The sequence below is a fragment of the Larus michahellis genome, chromosome Z (assembly GCF_964199755.1).
Source record: "Larus michahellis chromosome Z, bLarMic1.1, whole genome shotgun sequence".
NCBI lineage: Eukaryota > Metazoa > Chordata > Aves > Charadriiformes > Laridae > Larus > Larus michahellis.
This window is the reverse complement of record NC_133930.1, coordinates 28,387,295-28,411,766: the sequence shown is the minus strand read 5'-3', so window position 1 is coordinate 28,411,766 and position 24,472 is coordinate 28,387,295. Positions and strand designations below refer to the sequence as shown.

Genomic DNA, 24,472 nt, shown 5'->3' with positions numbered 1-24,472 from the left:
CAGGGCTAGGTGCCTCTCGGCCTGTGAGGCCGGGACGGGCCGAGTGCGGAATCCGAGGCCGAGAGGCTGGGTGGGGCCGGGCGGCCATTTCACCGCCGTCTCCATCACACCGGCGGCCGGGGCCCCCAGACGAGGCCGCCGTTGCCAGGGTGACCGGCCGGCGGCGCCCCCGCCCTCCCGGCTCCGCGCGCCCAACCCCGCCCCCCGCCCGCCCCCCAGCCAATCGAAGGGGCGGTGGCGGCGGAGAGACGTTCCCTTTGTTCAGCCATTTCAGGGGCCGGAGCGGGCTCGGGCGCGGAGCTGCGGAGGGAGAGGACGGGCTGCTCCCTCGCCACTCCCCTGCCGCCGGGCTCTGGGATGGTGTGGGTAAGTGTCCGGACTGCGAGGGGCGGGTTGGGACGTCCCATACCCGGCAGCCGCGGCCTGCCCGCCTGCGGAGGGCCGGGCCGGGCCGGATCGGATCGGATCGGCAGCCGCTGCCGAGGCGCTCCTCCGGTGTCAGGGGCCTTCGCGCCGCCGCTGGGAGGGAAGGTGTGGGGGCGCGGTCGTGGGGTGTCCCTTCTCCTTCCGCCGTCGCTGTGGGCTCTGCCGCCTTGTGCCAATGGATGGATGGGCGGATGGATGGATGGGTGGCGGGAGGGAGGGAGGGAGGGAGGGAGGGACGGACGGACGGGTGGCGGCGGCGGCCTGAAGGGGAGCCGCGGCCTGAGGGGCCTGACACACACACCCCCGCCCCGGCTCCTCCCGGTGCGACGGCTGGTGCCGTCTCTGCAGCCGCGCCGCAAACTCTGGCAATATTGCAGCGAGACGGAAAGTGAAAGTCGCCTCGGGATGTGGGAATGTTGGCCATATTACCTGCCATGTTTTCTGGAGCGCTTGTGGTCCCCGCTGTACACATTTGGCTAAGTGGGATTTTAATTTTTTTTTTTTCCCTACGAAATATTAGAGAGGAGAGAAATCTCTTGCGTGTCTTGTACTTTTGTGTGTTTGCTTAGGGAAGTTGTTAATTTAGTTGCTCAGTGGAAATAGCCAGTGGAACTTGTAAAGCTTTTGTGGAGTGACTGGACAAACAAAGGGCAGGAACGCTTTTTGGGTTGGTGGAAATGGCTTGATTAGTCTGATAGATACTTATTTCCTTGCTGTGAAGGTAATAATTCCTCTCGCTTGAATTTTGGCTCAGACTTGAGAGGTCCTCCTACTGTGAGGATTGTTCAGCAATGTATTCTGGCCATCACAGCTTCATAACTTGTTTGCTTGCCTTCTTGCACATTTAAGTAGTCCTTAATGTGGTATTGGAGTACTTCACAGGTGTTGTTCAGTCCTTACAACACTCATTGAACAAACAGGTGACTTGTGTTCTTTCTGTACATGAGTAATTGAATGGAAAAAAACAATCACATGCCCAAGATGATACAAGGAGCCTTTGGTTGAATTGGAAACTGAGCCTATATTACTAATCCAGAGCCTCAACTATGTTTAAAAATGACAGTACACAGTCTGTTTCTAAAAGTCCTCATTCTGCATCTGCTGTGTGAACTGTAGTTATTTTTGAATTATATGTGGGTGGATGGAGGAGAGGTGCCTACAATTGGTAAGAATAGTTTCTATATGATCAGAATTACTGTAGAATGCGTTTCTTTAAAATCTGTCTTGCTTATACTCAAAGCAGTATAATACAAGATTACGATCCTGCAAAAACAGGGTTAAAAAAGCAGTTTATTGTCTGTCTTAAAGGAGGAAAGCTCAAGTTAGAATTAATATTGACTAAGGACCATGTTTACCGTTGGATACTGGCAATGACACACATGTCAGTGACTTCAGAAATTCATACAGATGTAAGCATAGCTGCTAAATTGAGCTAATTGTGCCTTGTGACAGGAAGGTGGAAACAACACTAACGATGGGTTTGTGAATGTAGGTTTTTATTGGTTTATCTGAGGCACTTTTTTATTCTATTTATTTAGAGTCCAGTTTAGCAATCCTCATATGTGGATATTCAAGAGAACACAGATATGTGTGCTTAATTTTAGGTTCATGGTGTCAGTCCCAGGGATGGAGCTACCTTACAATGAGGTGATGGGTATGCACAGAGCTGTCCAGCAGACTGGCAGAGCTGGAGTTTCCCTCCTGTTCCTGCTTCAGGCACACTAAGATGCCATGTCTAAAAGGAGGGTGGCAGAAGGCCAAGTATAATCCTCCTTCATCAAAGCTGATATTCAAATCTGTACAGTTTGAAGATTGGGTCTGAAATAAAGACTGAGATTTTATCTTTGAAACATCTCATTGGTAGAGATCTCATTTTGTAGACCAAGTGTGGTTGGTCTACAATTATTTTTTTTTTTGTCACTGTCAAAAAAAAAAAATTGTACCACAAGTTTGTGAAATTGGTATAGACTGATCAATGTGTTACTGTCAATGAAGTGGTGCCAGTGACGTGCAACAGGGGGAGGATTTTTTTCTTTGATTTGTTTTTCAAACGGTAGGATTGGTTTTCCATTATTTTCATGCCTTAATTATGTCACAACTTTGATTAGTTTTGACCACAGAAATTAATTATACCAGTTGATTCAGTTCAGGTTCTATGAACATTTAAATACATGTAACAGTAGTATGTTTTGATCACCATTTCACTTCTTTCCACTGTTTTATAGTATTGATTTGGATAGTTTCGGTAGGTTTTCTACATACATTGATACATATATATATATAAAAAATAAAAAATATTATTCATTATATGTATAATATGTATATGAATATATTATATTTTATACATTATCTGTAAAGATATAGTATACAATTAGTACTGAAATTTTATTTTTTTAAAAATCTCTCGTTGATAGATATATACTTGTGTAGGCATAATAATCTGTTTATGCATGTACATGTGGAAGTCATGGAATATGGCATCTTTTAATGATATGTTATGAAATAAACTTCCAAATGTCACCTTTAGCCTCCAGAAGGTTTTCCTTTCCAAACCAGACTCCAGAGTGAAATCAAATAAAATTCGTGTTTAAAGAAAAATTTTGGGTTTTAAACCTTGAGTTTAGAATAGAAAGTTACTCTTAAATTATTGTCCTAATAAATAATTTATTTTGTAGAGCATTTTCTACAAGCCATTGTGGGATACACTTAAACATTCCAAGGTGCGCTGCTTGTGACGAGCCTGCCATTAAGTGCATTAATTTAAATAATAGATCAATGCTAAATATAAAACCAGAGGGAAAGGCAAGACAAAATGTTTTTGGCAGAGAACAGAAAATAGATAGTAGGTGAGTAGGTACAAGATGCAAGAAAACTCTTACTATATTACAATCCAAAAAGGACACACTTGCAGAAATGATGGTGTGATAGCATAAACCAGGCATTTCCTAACCTAGTTAATGGGTGTATGATCATCATCAGTAATTTCTAGCGTCCAGGGTCACATGCTTTTCTGACCAAGCAAAACCAGAGCCTCATCCATGGCTCTTCTCCCAGCTTTCCTATTGCATGTTACTGTCTTCCAAGCTAGGATTGCAGGCCAATGCTCACACTTAACCTTCCCTATCCATTCATGCACCCACAGAAGTTTATTCTAATTTCAAACTTCAGCCACGTCCTTTCTCCTGCACACACCCAAATCACGAACCTTCATTTCCAGCAAAGACAAAGTGGAACCTTGGTTTCCCCTGTGTGCATGCTGTCTCCCCAGTCCTGTTCTTCCTACTTCACTGTGTCTTTGTCTGCTTTCTGTATCCTCAACCAGAAGTGTAGGTCTTCCTGGTGCTAGCAAAGCTATTCATTATTGTTGAATACAGGTGGTGCTGCAGTAGTTCCTAACTGTATTTACACGTTTTACAGGACCTAGGAGGCAGTTACTGTGCTGCCTGAATAAGAGTAGTGAGACCAAGAAGCTGTGGCTCAGTTTAATATTGAACATATAATGGAAGCAGACATGAGTGGCGTGTGTACTACAGTTTGTCCACTTCTTTTATAGAGAGACAAGGGAAGTCATCAGCAGAGAAGCATGGAGAGGCAAGAGTCTAACTCTCGTCAGAAACTAAAAAGCACAGATCTGCTTTTTGTACCAAATAAGTTAAATCTATGCAGAAGTCCAAATAGATACCTGTATTTCAGTCTGGTTTACATCACTGTAGCTTGAGTCAATTCCTTGGGGGGGGGTGGAGAAACATAAGCTAACCTTAAATTAAAATAAATCGTTTTGAACAGGATTTTCCAAATTGGTGTGTAGGCAAGTTTAAGCTAAATTGGACTAACTTTCTTGTACAGGCAAGCCCTGAGCTACATGGCTGGAAATCAGGAGTGACTTCACTGCACTCCCGTAGGTGTAATGTAAGTGGAGTTGGCATAGGAGGCGAAAGCTTCAGTTGTTGAATCTGGCCCATAAGAAGTAGGTAAAACCAAACAAGATGAAGTTTGAATGGAACTTTTGAACAAATGGGAACCAATTGCATTAACAAGAACACAAGAGTCATTTAATTACATTCTTCACTTGTGTATGAGAAACCAGTCAGCACTAGGTTGAAAACACTGGAGTCTGAAGCAGAGATACTTTTGGAGCCCCTTGGAAAAGAAATTAAATTAGGCCAACTGATGAGAGGAAATAGTTGGTTTTAAAAAAATTAAAAATGTATGGTTGTTTCATGATTCTGTCTAAGACAGAATTTCATGCACTAGTGCGAGTACATGTGTGTTTGTATCGTATCTTTCGATATCTGCTTATCTTAAAATCTTTTAACCTGTGAAAATACAGAAGGTCATTTGCTCACATTGCCAAATGACTGCAGACACCTTTCCTCCCAAAATCATCCTTCTCTCTGTAGAAGACTCCATAGTCTTCCTGTGTTCCTCCGCGAAAAACTGGGTATCACGCTATAATTTCACACAATTCTTTGCTTCTGGAAAATAGCCTGTTCTCCCAGAAGAGAACCTTATTGGCGCTCTGAGCGAGTGAGTACTTGTAATATATTTACAATTTCTGATGATAATAGGTATTCCAGTTTAGCAAGGAAGCATATTTTAAGTTAGGCAATGTCCGTTCTAGTGATTCTGTTAACTTTTCAGTGATCGCACAGAATCAAAATAGCAAACAAAAATTAAATGAAGCACAAATGGCAGTATTCACAGCTTTCCTCATTTGCACCATACATTTCAAGGTATGCTTTTTTTAATTTGCTGCTTCTATATGCAGTCTTTTAAACTGTGGGTTGGAAAAGATTGTAACAATGAGGGAATTCTATGAGAAAGAGGTTAATTTTGCATGTAATCACCACACAGTTCAGTCTCTTTTTCTTTATGAATTGTTGTACAATGTGTTTTAAAGATGAGATAGGTTTCTTTTAGGTAAGAAAAAAAATGAATGGAATATATGAAGCTGCATACTTTAATATTTTCCCTTTTTAGAATATAGATTTTTATATTGCTGTGTGAGACTGAGAATCGGCAGACATTGAGATTACTACCCTTGCTTTGTTTTTTTATGCTAGGTAACAGGGCTAATGTATCATAGTGAGGCTTTGATAAGCTCAGCTCCACTGGGGTGGGACTCTCCTTTTTTTTTTTTCTTTTTTTTTTCTTTTTTTTTCTTTTTTTTTTTTTAAAATATAAATAAAGTAAGAAAGGGGGGCTGCCTTTTGAGGATCTCCTTGTAGGTCTTGCTTTGGATAAATGTATTTAAGGGTGTTTCTAAATTTAGAAGTAATGCAGATTTAACTGGACATAAGGATGATTCAAAACTTCTGTACCACACATTTCTTGACGCTTTGGACGAAGAGTATACCCTTGAAAACAAATAACTGTCCTAAATTATCTGAGGTTCTATAAGTTCATCCTATACTATAATAGATATTTTAAAAGTTGGCCTGTGAGTTATTGCTAATCTGAGTTGTAAGACATGAGGCAGTTGTAAGACATAAGACATGATACTTAGAAATATTTCATTCTAATGTAAAATTCTGTAGCTAGAGAGAAAAATAATAGAAAACAACACATTTTTCAACCGTTTTTTTTGATGCTTTTGTTTTATCAGAGGTAATAGCAGAAATCATAAGGAAGTGTTAGAATTGAGAGATACAGTGATAAAGTAATAAATAAGGAGGAGAGGTATTAACTTCAAAAGTTATCCAGTATAGGAGAATTTGGTATCTGTGATAAAACATTACATCTGTCAGAAGGAATTCTAGAACAGGAACTATAGTATGTGCTTTTGAGCTCTGCAACATCCCTTATAGCATCTTCTGTGGAGCTTACAAGACATACCTCAAGTTCAGAGGAAACTCAACAGAGTGGTCACATATAGGGCAATGTTTTCATTGCAGTTTAATGTTTGGGCCCTCCAGAAAATGATGCCAATTTAAGATCATAAAATTCATGACACTGTTGTGGCAGTATTGTGTAGATGAATTACTTCAGCCTTGCATCTATGAAGACCTGAATGAAGGCAAGCAAATGTATCTTTTTACTTGAGTGAAATTTAGCTGTTCTGTCTACAATTTTTGTGGGTGTATATTAAAGATAGCTGTTTATTATACACACGTCCTTTAAGATTATGCTAGTTTTGTCATAAATGTGTTTGGGACTGAACTCTGCTTTCCTCGGTTAGACTTTTAAGTTCGGTTTTGAAATCCTGAAAAAATATTTAATTTCAGTGCTGATCTTATCTGTGCCAAGCAACTTTAACACTATTAGTATTGGTATGCTGTGATGGTAGGACCAAGTTTTACAAAGGAATTTTTTTAAATTGTATGTGAGACACCATTTTAAAGCTAGTACATTGTCAAATACTCAGTGTTGTTATTGAAGATAACTTGAAAGAAATTTAAAAAAAAAAAAAAAAAAAAAGAAAAAATCGGCTGCCATGTCATGCAGAAGATAGCCCAAATCTTTTTGCAATTGAATATAGTATTTTGTAGTTAATATTTGAGTTACAGGAGTACCCAGGATCTCCACATACGAATTAAGGCTCTAGCATGTTAGGCAAGCGTAACAAAACAACGTTTTTTTGTGCATGTGGCTTACAACTGAATTACGAAACGAAAGATAAATATTCTACAATAGGCACATACGGGGAGAATGAGAACTATGAGGGAGTCTTAAGACATCTGTGAACGCTGCAGCAAAGGAGAAAGGAGAATTTTCACATAAAATGTGAGAAAGGACAGAAAGTATCTTGTAATGCCTTTTGCATTATTCTTTTTTAAGGGCAGCATACGAGAAAGCATGCTGCTGGTCAGTAAATCGAGCCTCAAGGTGAAGATCTTAAAATCACTAGCAGGAAAAAAACTGCAGATTCATGTTAAGAATGATAAGATAATGTCTCATGATAAGAACTGATATGTAGGACTGAGACATTAATTTATTCTCTTATTTACAGACAGTTTAACCCATGACTGTAGTTTCAACTCTTCATAGCTTTACATTTCATGTTAGTGGTTACAGTATCATTTTAAGATAAAGATGATATATGGAGTGCCAGCAAATTTATTTAGTGGAATTGGTGAAGCTATTTGCAACAGGTTTTTATTAAAAATCTATTAAAATGGCCATAAAGTTATTAAATGGCTTGTATATTTAAGGTAAATTCAATTATTTTAAATTACAGTTTCTCCACTAAATGAATTTCCTGTACCTTTGGGCAAGGAAAAAAGAAAACCAAACCTTTAAAAACCATAAAATATTTGTTTTGTATTGGTTGTGTTACTAGTACCAATTAAAGGGAATTACTTTAAGTCTATGTAGCTATATGACTAACAGCTAACCACAGCAGCTAATCTCTGATTCAAATACCATTCTGATATCTTTCACAAACCAACACTAAAATTTTTAAGTGCCTAAAATATTGAAATCTTATAACTCAAGTAAGAATGACAATGAAATTCCTCATCAAATTACATTTTCACATGTTCAGATTCCTTAGGTCTACCAGACTTTTCTGACCTGAATGTATAATGTATGTTTAATTTAATTTTTGGTTTCTAATGTTTCTTCTTTTGGTGTGAAATGCTGCATTTCAACTAAAAGAGGTAAAATAATTGCTAAAGGGACTGGTAGTGCTTTTAATAACGATCATTTTTGGTTAATATTTGCCTTAACTTCCCAAGGAATTTTACCTGATCATTCAACTACACAACAATCTCTACCTGTGTAGAAACAGTAACGTAGCCATTTGCTTACATTCAGACTTGCTTGCAATTTCCTTTACACTGGTGCAGTATTGGTTCAAAGCTGGTCTTACAGATACAGTTGTGAGAATGCTTTTTCAAAAATTTGAGAAATTAGAAATTTCTCTCAGAAAATACAGTAAGAATTATATCATTATACATTACTTTTTAATTACTTCCTGTATTTGAGTATTTTATTTTTTGTTAACCGAATAGTGTAAGTCCACCTGTTTACCTGGAATTATTCAGTGATCTCTTAACACCCATTGCTGGAAAGAGTCATGGAGGTCCATGTAGAAGAACTACATAGGCTTCTTTCTGTGATGTCTGTTGGCTTCAAGCTGTAGCAACTTGAATATCTTGTTTGATTGAAAGTCCAAGACTTCTTTTGAATCTCATCTTAAGATATCATATCCAAGAACATTTAGAATATGACTGAATATGCTTAAACTGAAAAAGTTGAAGCATTCTTCCATTGAAATGTCCATTTCTATTAGATATTCCGTGTGCATCTATTAATTGAAATAGTCTTCACTGCTAAGATTATGCTGTTTTCCTTACCAGATTATCCAGTGAGTTTTATTGTTCTGGTGAGATGAAAACTGGAAATTTTCTAAAGGAGTTTTTAATACTGTTTTAATTTCTGAAGATATTTCTCTAATCTTTTATATTTGTCTCATGTAATTCCTGCTGAGTTAATGTGGAAGCACTTGAATCATACTCTTTTTTATATTAAACAATACTAAATTAAACTCATATTATTATTTGCCACCTAAAACCCTGATATTCAGAGGAGGCAAGGGCATTGTTTTTAATTTGTCTGGCAATTCCAACATGTATGTATATGTAGGAACAATTTGGGGGTGTCAGGGGAGTGTCTCTACTTCTGCCTTTACCCTTTATTGTTTTTTACTGTCGTCTTCATCTGAGGCTTGAAAGACAAGGAATGTTCACAGTCATTACTTAACGGTTTCAGTAAGATCAAATAAGTCCTACTTGTTTATTTGCCTTGAAAGTTTTGCTTATTTGATTAAGGTGGTTAGGGCATCATTCCTTTTGTTTATGTGTATGACTGGAGCACTTAATACTCCTCACTGGTAATTGCACGCACAGCTTTGTCTTTTTTGGAGAGAGCTCCATTCCAGATCAGTAATTACTTGCTCACTTTTTTGGGAGTATGTAATTTCAAAATATTTATCTAATGTTAGAGAAGGCCAAACAACTTTACTCAGGCTCACAGGATAAAAGGTGAATTCCAGTTTCTGTCTGAAGCTTTTTAAGTCGTCTTCCATTTTTGTCCCTACCAATTCATATATGACTCCCATTAGTCCCTATGTGGGACAGATACCAGCTCACTGGAGTCGTGCAGGGACTAATATAAGCCCCAATACTGTCACTTCCTTGAGGCAACAGCATCTTAAGAACCTTAGATAAGCTACTTACCGCAGTAAGGAAATTCAACAGCCATTCAAGGAACAACAGTACATTAGCCTTCTGTTAGGATGACCAGTGATGATGGTTTAGCCTACAGTGTTGCTGTCAGTATTGCAAGTGTCACCAAAGCACCAGTGTTGCCACCAATGACAGATGTGTTGGTGGTAGTGTCACTGACAGTTGCATACCTTAATGCATGTTCTGTGTGTGAATGTTTTAATACACACTGAGTATTCAGAGAAAAACAGGGGGAGGAAAGCAGGTGAGTGTGTGATTCTGAATTCTGCATCCTGGTTGCAAGATATTTTGCCAAGAAGTAAAACCAAAACTTAATACTGACTAATCAGTTCTTAGTGCTCCCAGTATCATTTTTACCTTGACCCCTATACTGAATTCCTAATAATTCCTGATGAGTTTTGACAGGAGGAGACTCCTCTGGTTTTTTGAGACATCCTTTATACGCATTTTTTTACGGTTGGTGCTGGTCCATACTGTGGAAAGGCAGTGGTCTGATTTAAACCACGTAAAGTAATTAATTTTGATAACTTAAATCAGAAGGCCAAAAAGTTTAACTTTGTGTGTTTATTTTTAATTTTGCTTTACATTTGTAGCTTTTCTTTTCCTCAGTAGATCATTCTCATCTCGTTTATGCATCAAAATATACTTGCGAATAAATGTTACCCCTTTATACTAGGAAAAGGACCTCAGTACCTTTACATGCTCTGTTTCTTATTTAATGGGATTCTTAATTTTAGATTTCAATGTAAAATATACCAAAGATGTTTCTACTGCATAATTATTATTTATGATTGTTAAGATGGTGTTGTACAAAAAAGCATTTAAACTGGTGAGCTTTTATGGGAGATATATAAGTGATTTATATGTATTTTGCATTGAAATTGGTTTACTAAAATATGCATTGACTACAGTTAGAGAACTGATGATGTATTTTGGTTCATCATGGTGCAGATTTTTCAAAGTGAGCTTAAAAAGTTAGCCACTTATATTAAGATTTTTTAAATAATTGTGAATAACTTAATTTCAAAGAAGCAATGCACTCTTTTCAGGGACAAGAACTTCCACAAATGTGGCACTACCCCATGATGAGGTGTACTCTTCTTCCTATTTCCTGTGGTGTACTTGGTATTGATGGAGCAGGAGATTTTTTCAAAATCGTTCAGAGAGGAAGTAGAGAGATGTTTACCCCATGCCTGTGCCACCAGGCCTCCCACAAAGGCCCTGTCCGTCATAACTGAGCCATTTAGAGGAACAGGCACTGTGGAGTCTCTCATTCTATGGCTTTCCTCCCAGGGTTTGCAGGGGCTAGGACCACTTTCTCAACTATGCAGTAAGTGGAGATAGGAATCTTGCAGCTGTTTGTTTCTTTTTTTTTTTACTGATCTCCTTTAGTTGATGAGGATGAGCGCATAACCGAACAAATGTAAATGCTAGGATTTCACAGACTGCATCTCTTTTCTCACAGTCCTATATCATTCTCATCCATGGATGTGGCTTTTTTCAGCCATAACTTCACTTTTAAATTATATCTGCTACTTTTCTCAGGTATTTTCAAAAGCCTCAGTTCCAATGTATTAATGAGGAACCAGTTCAAAAGCTGTGTATCATTTTGATTTTATCTCTGTCTTGGGGCGGCCTGAATCATCAGTTACAGAAACTGAAGTTCAACCGAAATCCTGCAGCAGATGGCAGCTGCTTTGCCTCCTACAGCTAAGAGAAAGAAACTTTACTATATACTTAAATAGGGAGTTGAATATGGTGCATATATACACCTGACACTAATCTTACTTGAAAAAAGATTTTTTTTTTAAGCTGGCAAGAAGCACATGCTGAATTACAGACATGAAATTTGACAGTAGAGATTTAATGATAGAATAGTCTAGGTTGGAAGGGACCTTTAAGATTGAGACCAACCTTTAAATAAGACTCTGGATCCTCAAGAATGACTCCTGCCTTTGCATACGCGCTTACCCCCTCAGAATAGATTTCGACTTTAACAGTAATGAATGAGGCTTGTTACCCAGGGCAGAGCATTTCGCTTTCACTTTCCAGTACGTAGTTAATCCTTATTTTCCGTGCCTTCCAAAATCCCTCTCATATTGGGCAATTACAGAGGCTTATATGCTACATGCTAAGTAAAGTACTCTAGAATTTGGAGGAAGAAGCTTGTGTCCTGGAGGAAAAGAAAAAAGCAGGGTGCGTGTGTGTGTGGGAGATTTTACTATTTCAGACTTCAGCTGACAGATCTGATATCTTCTGTCATAAATTCAGGAGGTGATGATTTTCTCAAAGAACCCTCCATTCAGTTTCAGATTGTTTTATGACTGCCAGCATTAAGAACATGTGCTGCCATTTTAATATCTAGCATGTGTGGTTACAGTGGGGCAAATTATTAGCAACACAGTATCTTTCCACTTGGTATCTCTAGCTGTGGAAATGAAATAACAGCAAGTTTGAAGAGATGATGCATTTAAACGTGTCTTTGTCCAGAAGATTAGTTGATCAAAAGCGTTTTAAATACAGAGGTCTTTGCAGTTCTGCACTATGTCTACTACTTTTTCACTCACCTGGACTTTTAATGAATTATAAGAACGGTGTTTCATCCTATCGAAGTAGAATTCAAAGCACTCGTGATAATTTCCAAATTTATGAAAGCTTAACAGGTTTTTGTCCCTGCAGTTGCCAATGTCATATATCTAATTGAACCCAACAACAGTAATAGACTTCGTTTTCAGTTCTGACTTGTACATCAGCCAGTGCTATGTGTTGATGTTTGTAAACATATAAGTCTTAATTAATTGTTCTACAAAACATCAAATGTTAGTGCATGCTGTGGCCTGTCATCCACTTTATCTACAATGGTGTGGTGGTTTTCCATACATACCTTTGTATGTAGGGAAACTACATTGCTGTACTCTTTCTTCTATGCATGTTGTATGCATGAGGAGCAGAAGTATTCATTAAATGAAGAAGGAACATACTTCTGTCAGAAGAGTGGAATTACAGGCTGTCAGGTTATCGTGCACACTATTTCGTCTGCTCAATGGGATTCCACAGTGCAGGCTTTTACAGATGTTACCTGCAAAAAGAAACACAGCTCTCTGCCTTTGGGAAAAGAAACCATGAAATTGTGGACAGTGATGCCACAGCAATGATGAGCCAGAACAGCTCTCCTTTTCTCACAGGCCACAGCGTAGCAGATTTTCCCAAGCAGGTACATTATCATAACTGTAGGTATTCTCAGAAAAAGTCCGTCATCCAAAGCTAATATTCCATGGAGAACAAATTGCATTACAGATTTATTTGCCTCCAATACTGAAATGTCCAGTGTTCCAGAAAATTTGAGTTCAGCTTCATTACGAGCTGTTGTACTATGGGTTCAGTGGTACAAATACACAATTTCTCGTGTGATATGCAACATAAGAGAAAAGCAATTATAGCTAGAATTGTTTCAAGAGGATAAGAAGCTCTCTTAGTCTCTTCAGCTTCTTATTCCACTCCTAGACCTACCAGCCACAGGCAATGAATGACAGTAGGAAATGAAGGTCAATTAACTGTACCCAAATCTGAAGTGATATTATCTGAAAGTCCAGAGATCTGCTGCTTTTAATTTTGCTATCAAATTGCTACTTACGGGTAGAAAAAATTCTATATGTAGATAGAAGAAAAACAGTTCTTTTTTAAGATAATCTTAACCCTACCAGTAAAGCAAAATCTTAGTTTGGTACATTCTACAAAACTTTTTACTTTAGTCCATGGTTTGCCATTGTACATTGGATCATGTCGGATTTGTCTTACCTTCTGTTAGATGGATTTCCTGTTGGTACTGTCTTAGTCAGCCTTTTGTCATCCTGTAACATCAAAGAACTCTTAAAACATGCTTTTTACGTCCTTAGTTACTAGAAAGAGATTCCACTCCTGCCTATGGAAACTTAATACCAATTTTGCGAATCTTACCATGAAGTTCTGTGTTCAACAGAATTGCACTTCCAGCAGTTAAATTAGTTACTGTTGCATTAGCCAGAAAGTAGTAAGCTTACAGCTTCTTCTGGCTAATGTTTTAATATGACTCCCCACAAATATAAAGTAACATTGAAATCTCATCTAAAAGTATTTTTCTAAAGTTCCTCAGACTTCTGTTTAAAACAATCCTTCTGTCATAATAACCAATCAACAATTGAAAAGTAGGAAATTAATTTCATAGACATTTCAGTCATAGATGGAAAATTCCTTCAGACTGGCTTTCCATCTGTCTCCTCAGTAACCTGTCTGGTGCTTCACAGGGTCAAACTACTTCTAAAGACTATTCAAATAAATAATTGTGTAATAAATAGTAATCATATGGCTGAACTCAGGAAGAGTGCACTAAATGCTTTAGAATGGGTTCCGCTTTGATATGCTGGGTGTGAGGACTACTGGTATTTTTTTTAAGTGAAAGCTTAGGGCATGTCTCCAGGCAGACGGCATTGCAAAATAATATAGCAGTAGCTATTCTGCATGAGCACCTTTGCATAGACACATTTATTCTGTGTTATGAGAGCTTTTTTTCTGCTTAGCTTAATCCACATCACTCTTAGCCTGAAATAAGAGGGTTTACGCAGAAAGCTATTATGGAATATCAGTTATTTCCTCTGTGTATACAAACCTTCTATATACAGAGGTACAGAGAGATACTCTAAGCAGTCTGCATGGAACCTTAGAAGTCCAAATTGTAGCAATGGATTGAATGATTGATTCCCATTATTAAATACCAATTTTACAGGTAGCAGAGCCTGAATGTTGTGACAAGGTAGCTCTTTATAATTGTCTCTAAAAGAAAAAAAACAATCCAATATAATACCAATGTAGTAAAACTAAAGACTGGGGAAAATATTCTAAATGGTAAGGTAGATGAAACAGTCTAACAATTCTGAAATTAGGACAAATTTGAGAATTTATTTTGATTAGAGAATAATTATTTGAAAATAGTTTCCAAACTGCTAGCAGCGAGAAGTTGTACTTCCCAAAGGTATAGCTTGGAGGCTATGGCATTGGAAGGATGGGACATTTTCCTAGTAATGCAGATCTGTCTTCTTGAAGCTGTTGGGAAGGATTTGCACTGGTCTCCTATTTCTCTTTTCAGTTCATGGAGAGGCAAGGAGGGTATTCTGTCATGAATCTCCTATTTGTGCTGTCTACATTTGTCTCTTAAGTATCAACTGTCAATTATTATCCAGGTTGCTGATAAGAAAACAGTTCCTAATCCAAATTCCTGTTAACATCTGTTTATAACATAATGGAAAGCAACAGGAGAGATTAAAAGACTTGACACCAAGGCGCTCTAATGTGTTGGTAAGGACACTTTCCAGGAAAAAGATTGGGTTCATCACCTTAGGAAGAATTGAAGCCTGCCTTGTGCATGCAGAGCTACTACTCTAGCTGCTGGATTTTGAATGAGTTAGCAGTGTTACATATTGTTGCCATTCCTTTTCTTTCCTTGTTTGACAAATGCCAGATATGTGTCACTTCAGGCTGATCTAATGGGACATTCTGAGAGAGAGAATGGGAAGAGAATATTGGCAAGAAGACCAAGGATAAAAAAGCAGGACTTTTTGTGGATGGTCGAGTAGAACATGGCAAGGTTTGTGGAGAGAGAAATTAATTAAAGATACAGATTAGCGTTTGGTAGCGTTTTTTGTTGTGATTTTTTTTTTTTTAATGTTGCACATTGTTTTGATACTAGTGGATTCCGGCTAGTGCATGACATATGAAGCTTGGATAACAGAGAAATCAAAGATTATTTTCAGCATTTGTGCAAGGCTTCTGTCTTCAGTGAACTTTTGTCTTCTTAACATATGTAGGTGAAGTGTTTCTTGGCCCGGGCTGACCAACAGGTTTATTTCATACCATGAATGTCACATTGAATATAAATTAGAAAGTTTGCTGCATAGTTCATTCTCTCCCTTGATGGCAGTGGTTCAGAGAACCTCTTGCCCCAGTGCTGGACCCCCGAGCCGTTCCCATCCTCCCAAAGCTGTAGCACTTGCAGCGTCCATCATATGCGGTCCACTGTTAGGAGTGCACAGCTTCCTGCTGATAGAATTATCTGAGTATAATTCTTGTATATTTTATATTACTATGGGATCAATACTGGTTCTTTAGTATTATTTTTAATTATTTAGTCTTATCCTATTAAATCTATTTATATTTCAACCCTCTTGTTTCCTTGTTTTCCCCAGTTTCCCTTCCTGGATGGGGAGGGTCATTGGGTGATAGAGTAAGTGTCTAAATGGCAATAAATCGTTATGGGTTTCTCAAATCATAACAAAAGGACACAAAAAAGAAACCATTTTCTAATTTTTTCTAATTGTTTTCCCCTCTCCTGCTTCCTTACAGAATTTAAAGGGTTAGAGATAGTTAAGAATAACTTGAAGGTATCCAGCAAGTTGAAGTATCTGCTTTGATTTCTGTATATGCTGAGTAGTTTTCAGTGGCAACGGATCCTGTATGGAACCTAAGAAGGAACCTATCTTGGAGGATGATACTCTAAAGCATTTAGACGTCCCTACTAATGGTAGAGGCTCCCATTCATACTGTGATTTGTAGGCCTTTTTCTCTCCTTTCCACTGCAGAAAGGTCTTACCAGGATTTAATTCTGGTCACGTTAATGGAAAGAAAACCTATGTTTTTCTTAGTTACGGATCATGGCTGGCTTTTATTCCTCCTTTTTCCTGTTCTGTTTCTCAACCTTCCTTTCTGGTCTTTTAGCTCGTTTCCCATTTTTAATGTTGTTTTTGTCTAGCACACTTTGGTTTCCTGATAAAATTAGACAAATGTAATGCTTGTGTCATAATTTCTGAATAGTAACTTCTGAAGCTCTAATCAATTTCAAACAAACTTGACGGTGGGCCAGAAGTGTCAAAGGAAATCAAATTTCTACAACCTTCCTGGTAAGTCAGCAGTTAGGGGGACAAGGCCCAAATTAGCGCTTCCTTGATTTGTTGGACCTCTGTTCCAGCTCTGGAAACACCACTATGGAGAGCTCCCCTGCCCACATGGTGTGAACCATGAATATCGGTTTTAATGGCCTGGGTCCACATCCTTTGTTTTGACACTTTCCTATACTAGAGGGAAACTAGTACAGATTTCACCCTCATCACAAAAATCTTGTATAAACCTCATGCCCATACTTTCCTAGTAACTGGTGGGACACCTTTAAGCACCTTCCTTGGTGACTCCATCTTGTAGACATTTCGGTGCAATAAGCTCTTAAGAGGTTAGTAGTCGTGTCTCCCAAACAACCCTGTGGTTAACTACCGCAATTGCTTAAATAGAAGAGCTTAAGAAACGTGTTCCATTTCTTTTTTTATAAGCTGTTTTTGTTTTTTTCCATTGGTTTTGTTCTCTTGTGTGTTGTGCTGCATACTTCTCTGCTATTTAACTATTTCCTTCTTCTCATTCCAGTGTGCATGCTTTCCTGATTTCATCAAGTAGTCTCTTTCACTGTCCTCATTATCCAGATATGTAGATATTATAAGTCTTGCCTGTTGCCTGTGATAGTTCCTTTTGCTGTGTTGCTGGAAACTAATTTTGGAGTACTAATTTTGTCTCCTTCTTCAAGAATAGCAGCTCATAGTAATAGAAGGACAGTTGGCTCAGGACACATCTTAGCGCCTGAGACGGGGCAGCTGACTGTCACTGTTGGAGACATGAGATGAAGAGCCACACAGCGAGTTACCTGGGACTCACTGTGAGGAATCACTGATGCTCCCTGTCCTCAGTGCCTCTGAGTAGCTGTTAAGGCTATGATGTGTGGCACTTGCACTGAGTTCAGTCCTGCAGCAGAAAGTGAAACTAGAGTTCATACCATCAAACGAGATTCTTACAAACACAGTGACTAAGATCGTAAAAAGCCAAGGAACTACTGTTTTTCATTTTCATATTTTAGACCAGTTTTAAGCAGCATGTGTTCTTATTTTGTCCATTAGCATATGTATAATATATAGAAAATAGCTATATATATAAATATGTATGTCATGCATATGTATTATACATATACATATGTGTGTGTATATATATCTAAATTGCTAATTTTGACCTGAGGTCTCCCCTGATGTATTTTGAGGCTAAGGATAAGATACACGAGGTAGTCAGACACAGACAGACACAGCCACCACCACCCCACCACCACCACCCCCCCGCATAGCTGGTCCTATTCCTTTTTCACACCTGGAACTGAGGACTTATCATTTCTGCCCAGCCATATCCCGTAGAAACACAGCCGGCGGTCCTGCGGTCACGGCTCCTGCCTCTGCCTTCCCGGCCCCGCTTCTCCCCCGCGGGCAGCAGCTTCCCCGCGGGTGCCCGGCACTGCGGGAAAGCAGCCGCGGCTCTCTCGGGAGGCCGGGGCGCCGCTTCGCTCCCCAGCCCTGCTGCGGCCGCTGGAGGTTCCTCTCTGTTCTCAGGTGGGTGGCGGAGGCGCCCCGTTTGCCGCCGCCGGGATTGAGACCCCCCCGCCTTTTGTCGCCCGCAGGCTCCTGACGGTGTGGGACGCACCGGGGAAAGGCTGACGGCGGCGCCGGCGGGCCCGAAGCGGCCGGGGCGGGCGGAGGCGTGCCCGGCGCTAGGACCCAGGAGGACGCCAGGCGGCTCTTCGGGCCGGATTACAAATTCGCCGTGACTCAGTCTGCTCGGCGGGGAGCGCAGCGGGCGGCGGCGGGAGCAGGTCGGTATCGTCCCTCGGGGCCGGGCGGTTGGTGGGCTGCGCCGCGGCGCAGTGCAGTGCTCAGCGGGGTGCGCGCTGCGGGGGCAAGAGGCCGGGCGACGCGGTGCCCCCTCCCTCCCTCCGGCCTTCCTTCCTCCCTCCCTCCCTTTCCGCCTCCCCCGGGCTGGGCCCTGCCGCGCCGCTAAGCGCGGCCGCCCGTTGTCTGGTGTTTTCCAGCGAGCCAAGATGGAGTACGAGTGGAAGCCCGATGAGCAAGGGCTTCAGCAGATCCTGCAGCTGCTCAAGGAGTCACAGTCCCCGGACACCACCACGCAGAGAGCCGTGCAACAAGTATCCTTGGCCAAGGCCTGCGCCGCGCGGGCGGGGCGGGCGGAGTGGGGCCGCAGCGGCCCGGGCGGGCGCTGGAGAGGCCGGGGGCGGCGGGCGGGGGGAGCGCGGCCTGCGCGGCAGCAGGCCGGTGCTGCGGCAGGCGGCGGCGGCGGCGGCCGGGCCTGCCCGGGGAGCCGCCGCAGCCCGGTGGGCCGAGCCTTCGTCGGAGCGGGCGGCCCTGGCGCGGCGTTTGAACCGCCGAGGCGGCCTGTGGGCCGCGGGCCGCCTTCCTCCGGCGGGGGCCCCGGCACCTGTTGCGAACCCGGAGCCAAGGGTCGGGTTGGTTGTGGGTTGGTTTTATTTTTTTTTCTTCTCTTATTAAAGCCCCGGCTCTGGCGCGGCTCGGCTCGGACGGTATCTGCCGCTTTCCCGGGTTCCCCCGCGCTCGGCCGCCGCCAGCGCCCAGCCCCCAGCCGCGGCGGGGCGGGATGACCGCCCTCGCCCCGACGGATGCCGCCGTGGGGGCCGGGGTGCCCTGCGGACTGCTGGGCTGGGCGGGCGGCGCGGCTCGGGCTGCCCCTCGCCCCTGCGGCGAGGCGGGGACCTCCCGTGGTACTCCGGCGCCGGGATTCGAGGCGAAAGCCATAGCTGGTGGGGGGGAGCCGCTGGCTGCGCGCCCTCGTTGGCCTGCTGTCTCCGACATTGCGCATCGTGCTACGTTGTGAGGCTGCTTCTGCTTGCCCAGAAGCCTGAGCCTGAAATACTGCTCGTTAGACTCGATAAAACTGACGGAAAGGGAGAAATCTGTTGTATGTGACTTCTTTGCTGCTTTGCAGTGTATTTGGTGATAGTGGTGTGGATTGTTGGGGTTTTTACCCTCCTAAGTCTCTCTTGATTGTAGCAAGAGAGACCTTAAAACCAAGGTTTTAAGGAAGAAAGATTGAGAGTAAAATTTTAAATTAAGAGTAATAGAAGCATAGGTCTTGAAAAATAAAGCCTTCATCCGCTGCCTCCTGCTCCTTGAGCTATCCGTGTAAGTGCTTTAAAATATCTAGAAGTCCTGAAATTTTATGAATAATGTGAGTTTATCATTTTGATCCCTTTTTATTAAAGGGATTTGCTTGAAGGCCTTCACAGAAGGCAACAGAATTTACTTAAGTAGGCAAGAACATATATATGTGTGTGTATATATATATTTACATTATTTTAAGAGTTTAGCTTGAAGCCAGATTTGCTCCACTTCTAGGTTTTCATAACAGATGCAGTCAAGCTTAGGAAGGCTTCTGCTCTTTTCTGAAAGGTGAAGGTAGCTTTCCTGTTAATCTTGCAGCTATGCTTCATGTTTTTAAGATGCTATTGCTTCCCTTGAAAAATCCTGAACAGAAGCGTCTGACTTAGTAAAGTGTTCTGATAATGCCCCAAACTTAAACTCTTTAGTATTTAAAATACAAAAATGTTTATAGCAACAGTGTTTATAGTGTAGCTTTAATGTAAAATTACATTTTAAAGGTCAGCTTCAAATAACTTAATAGCATCTGGTTTGTTTATTGAAAAACAGCAGTGTACCTGCAGGATGGGCAGATGCTGTCTGTCTTGAAGATGAGTGGAAAATGGTTGAACAAAAGTGCTGTTAACTGATGTTTGAAATTCCTTTTCAATGGTAGTGGTAACTCCCCTCTGTGCTGAGGTACCTGTACTTTCAAGAAGGCCCTATGTGTTGGCCAGTAAAGGTTAGAGAAGTGGCACATTTTTACCATTGTATTATACATCAGTTTAAGAAAATGTTCTAATACAACTTGACAAGCCATGTCCTATAATTTAAAAAAAAAAAAGCATGTGTATATATATGTGTGTTCTTTGAGGCTGTTTCCACAACACCTTGTGATGGTTTTTGTATTGTAGAATGCTACTTAGTAGTATGTCCAAGCAGGGTGGTGATAATGCTTTTAAATTTAAAGTACTCTCAGTCCGTAATCTTTTGCAAGATTATCAGTGTGTTGATCCTCTTATGCTCTTTCTTTATGACGCTGTTTTGGTGCATTTGGGTGCTTAGAACTCAAATATAACAAAGTGAGGAATAGGTTAGCCAAAACTCTTTGTTAGCAAAGTTATGAATTGATAAGGCTTCAGATATTTTTCAAACAAAGATATTAGATGTTTCTTGGAGTAAAAAAAAGTTACAGTGAGTGAAGAAGTTGCTAAAAAAATATGGCCTGTAAGCTTTTCTTTGATTCCTAGACCAATTAAGTGTTTTGCTATTACAGTTCTACTAAATACTGCTCTTTCTATTCTTTCTGCTCACTTCTGCTGCTGCTTCCTACTCAATCAGTTGGAATTCATAGTTGTTAGTAATGTTCAGCTGTCTGTTTTGGTGGTTATGTTTCTGAAGCTTGGAGAAGAAGAAAAAAATTTCAAAATGTGCTACCCTACTTCTTGGCTGTTCCTGAAAGAGCTCTTTTGCTTGGTTTTTCATTTCCAGGGGCCACGTAGAGTGTTCTATATTATTTTCACTTGCCTTGACCATCCTCCTGTTTGCATTTCATCTGCTGTGTGTTTCACAGCAAAGGAGCTTGGGGCTGTGATAAGTACGCTTTACTCTCTTATTCGGTGGAAAGAGGGCAGGCTTCTCTAGCAAAGTTACTACTTGGTGCAAGCAGCCTAAGTATCTAAAAATGAAGTTTCTGGAGTTTGTGATTGAGACACTGGCTGTTGGTCATTGGAAGGAAATGGATCCTTTAGAACTGAAAGGGACTTAACTGGGCCATCAAGTCCTAACATACATGTATTTGGCTGAGGTTTAGCTACTTTGAATGTTTAGAGATTTAGCTAAACAGAAAGTAAAGTAAATGCTTATGGAGCAAATAATCTTACATCTTTTAAAAATCAATTTTTGTTAAATGTCTTGTTTGGTTGCCATACTGATGATATCTAGTAGGTTTAGTAATTTAGAGGTGATACGGCACTGACTTGAAATATTATTGTTGAACAGAATAGCTATTAGTACCAGGGTGTGAGAACAGGATACAAGAAGAATGCCAGATCAGTGCTCTAGCCAAGCAGTGGCAGAATACTGGGAAATGCGAGGCAGAAGTAGTGACAAATTTTGGGAAAGACAGCTATCACTGCTCTAGCCAAGCAGTGGCAGAATACTGGGAAATGTGAGGCAGAGTAGTGACAAATTTTGGGAAAGACAGCTATGTACCTTCACAGCTCTTCAGAAATATAATCATTCTTCCTGCAGTTAAGGAGCATTTTGTTGGTTTGGATTTTGGATTTTTTTTTTCTTAACGAGATTGTGGATAAGTATGAACTTCTTGGTATAACTATCTGTGCATTTACAATTAAACAGATTCTCATTGCTGAAAGCTCAGGCTGTGGCTAGTTATCCTAAAGAAGTATATGTCTAAAATTAAAATGAGTAGCTTATCAAAATCATAGCTGTTGTATTTTAATGCTGAAATGCTTTTATTGTAGAGGGGGACAAAAAGATGTATTAGGGGATTGTATCTCAGTTGATTCCTTAGGTTTGGCAGGCTAGTAAGTGTACATATTGAAATCTAAAACTGTACAGAGGAAGCTTTTTGGGGGGCTTTACAGATATTTTTAAGGATCTATTAATTTCTGTGTCTGTCCCTGAATTATTATTTTTTTTTCAGATTTCCCCATAACTAAAAGCTATTGCTTCAGTAAGAAAATTACAGAAAGTGTTTTTAGATTGTTTATACTCCATATACTGTGAGCTGATAGTCACAGCTGGTTGAAGTGACACAGCAATACGTAACTCATTTAACAATCTTTGTATGCAGAAAGCTATAAATGCTGTGTGTGAAGATTCAACTTTCCTTAACAGTTTCTCTCTTTAGAAACTAGAACAACTCAATCAGTATCCAGATTTCAACAACTACCTGATTTTTGTTCTTACGAAGTTGAAGTCTGAAGGTAAGTTCTCGAGATATTGACTGTTTTATTCTACTTTTTTCTTTTGTCCTTTTATTTAATGTGTTTGGATTGCTTTCTGTTGTTTTTCTTCCTTAGTGTCCTGCTACCAGTGCTTTTTCTGCCTTGTAGTGTTTCACCTCTGGGTTTCTGGATGCTTGCTTTTTTTCCCTATGAATTAAAATTTACTTATATGTGGCCCTGTAACATTCAAAGAATCAACAAGAACATTTATCCTAACTTTTAGCTAGTGTTTTGGTTGTGACGTCAGTTTACTTTGGGAGGAAAGAAACAGGAGAAAAAAGTATATTTTCGTATTTGAATGCTGGAGTATATCCCAATGTTTTTGTGTGTTCCGTGTAAGAAGTCTCCTGATTATCTGTAAGGCCTTGGGGGATTATGTCAAGTTTGAGAGAGAGAGAGAGAGCAAGCTTTCAAGACCTGAATCAGCCAGGAATCTTCCTAACATCTCCTTAGATTATAGCGTAGTCTTCTTTTACCCTCTTAATGTTTAGACACATCACGTTTGGAATTGGATGAAGAGTAGGAGATGTGAACTATGGCAAAGTGGTTGTATAAAGCTGTTTTATCTGAGGGGGAAAAAAAAGAAAAGGATCTGGAAGGTTGAGGGGGCAAGCAAGTTGGGGAGAAGTGGCAAGTTAACTTCTAAGAAGAGGTGTTTTGGATCTCACTGCACTGATACCTCTCATGGGTACATCAACTCTTTTGTGAGACTGCTTAGAAGCAGCTGTTGCTTCAAGAGGTGCTCTTGTCATGCATCAGTGACACTTTTAGAGTCATAATCTTTTGTTCAAAGCAGCTATAGTTTAACTTTGCTTTTTTAGTTCAGGAAACTTGCAGAATATTGAGAGTGCCATAACTGAGTCCGGTGTTGGTGCTTTTCATGGTATCTTTCAAGTTCTAAATATCCCGTTACCTTGCTTGGGTAGGTCTAATGAGGGGCAACAGACAGGACTTGGTTGGATTTGCTTTGAATCGAGCCAACAACCCTCCATCATCCCTCCTCAGTCCTGCATAAGCAAAGACAAGACACTTATTAGAACTGCTATTCAGCAGCTACAATACTCTTGCATCCTCTTTTGGACCAGTAGGGGGAAATGTGATGGACTCATTAGGTAGATAACTGTATTCAGTACAGCTGGGGAAAGCATTCTTTCCTTTCTTCTCCTGAAGAAGGTTCTGTTGACGGTCTGTCCTACAGCCTTACCAAGTTTCTTGGCTAGAGGAAAGAACTAGCATGCCTTATGCCATGGACCAAAGCATAGACATTCATACTGTTGGAAGCTGACGCTTTTGTTATGGCCATATTATCCCAGCAGAAGGAGCTATGATAACAAGCTTCCAACATCACTGACAGCTTATTCAATTAAAATTAAGGTGTTTCAATAGTGCATGAGAAAAAGAGCTTGGTTTGATAGCAGATGAGACTAACCTTTGATTTTTGGTTTTTGCCACTGTTGAAACCACTGCTGAAGAAACTGTGCTGAAGCGTACATTTAGGTTACAGCTCCTGTAACCTAATGTGGGAATTCTGTAATGGTTGGTTGAAATGCATCTTAAATAGCTTTGTTTTGCTGTAGGGGAGGTTGTACCAAATTATATTTGGCCTGAGTTTTACACCTCTGCAGGCAAATAACGTTGCAAGCAAACAACTTTGCTTGTAAAGCTGTTTCACTGAGGCCTGCCTCTAAGATACTTAGTTAAACCTTATGTGTAGGAAATTTGCTTTGTTTTAGCACCAGAGGTATTGCTGTTCAGTTGCAAAAAGTATAACATCTTTTTCCCTCCAGTGTTAGCTCCATCAGGCTTCTGTGTCTGAATGCTTGTGACTTGCTGCTTTTCGGTCTATTGTGGTGGTTTTCTTGTTTTTGTTTTTAAATTCTATGGG

The 24,472-nt window shown here is 40.5% G+C and overlaps 1 protein-coding gene across 2 annotated transcripts in view; it reads left to right on the top strand.

The window, feature by feature from the left end:
• The first annotated feature begins 18,126 nt into the window (after positions 1-18,126).
• Positions 18,127-24,472, top strand: part of TNPO1 (transportin 1) — a 54,329-nt gene continuing 47,983 nt past the window's right edge. For both annotated transcript variants that reach the window (XR_012584844.1, XM_074569098.1), the window contains exons 1-3: positions 18,127-18,318; positions 18,535-18,648; positions 22,491-22,566. Coding sequence is in view for 1 of the 2 variants with exons in the window: in XM_074569098.1 (XP_074425199.1) it covers positions 18,544-18,648; positions 22,491-22,566 (181 nt within the window). In the remaining variant the exon portion in view is untranslated. The remainder of the gene's footprint in view (positions 18,319-18,534; positions 18,649-22,490; positions 22,567-24,472) is intronic.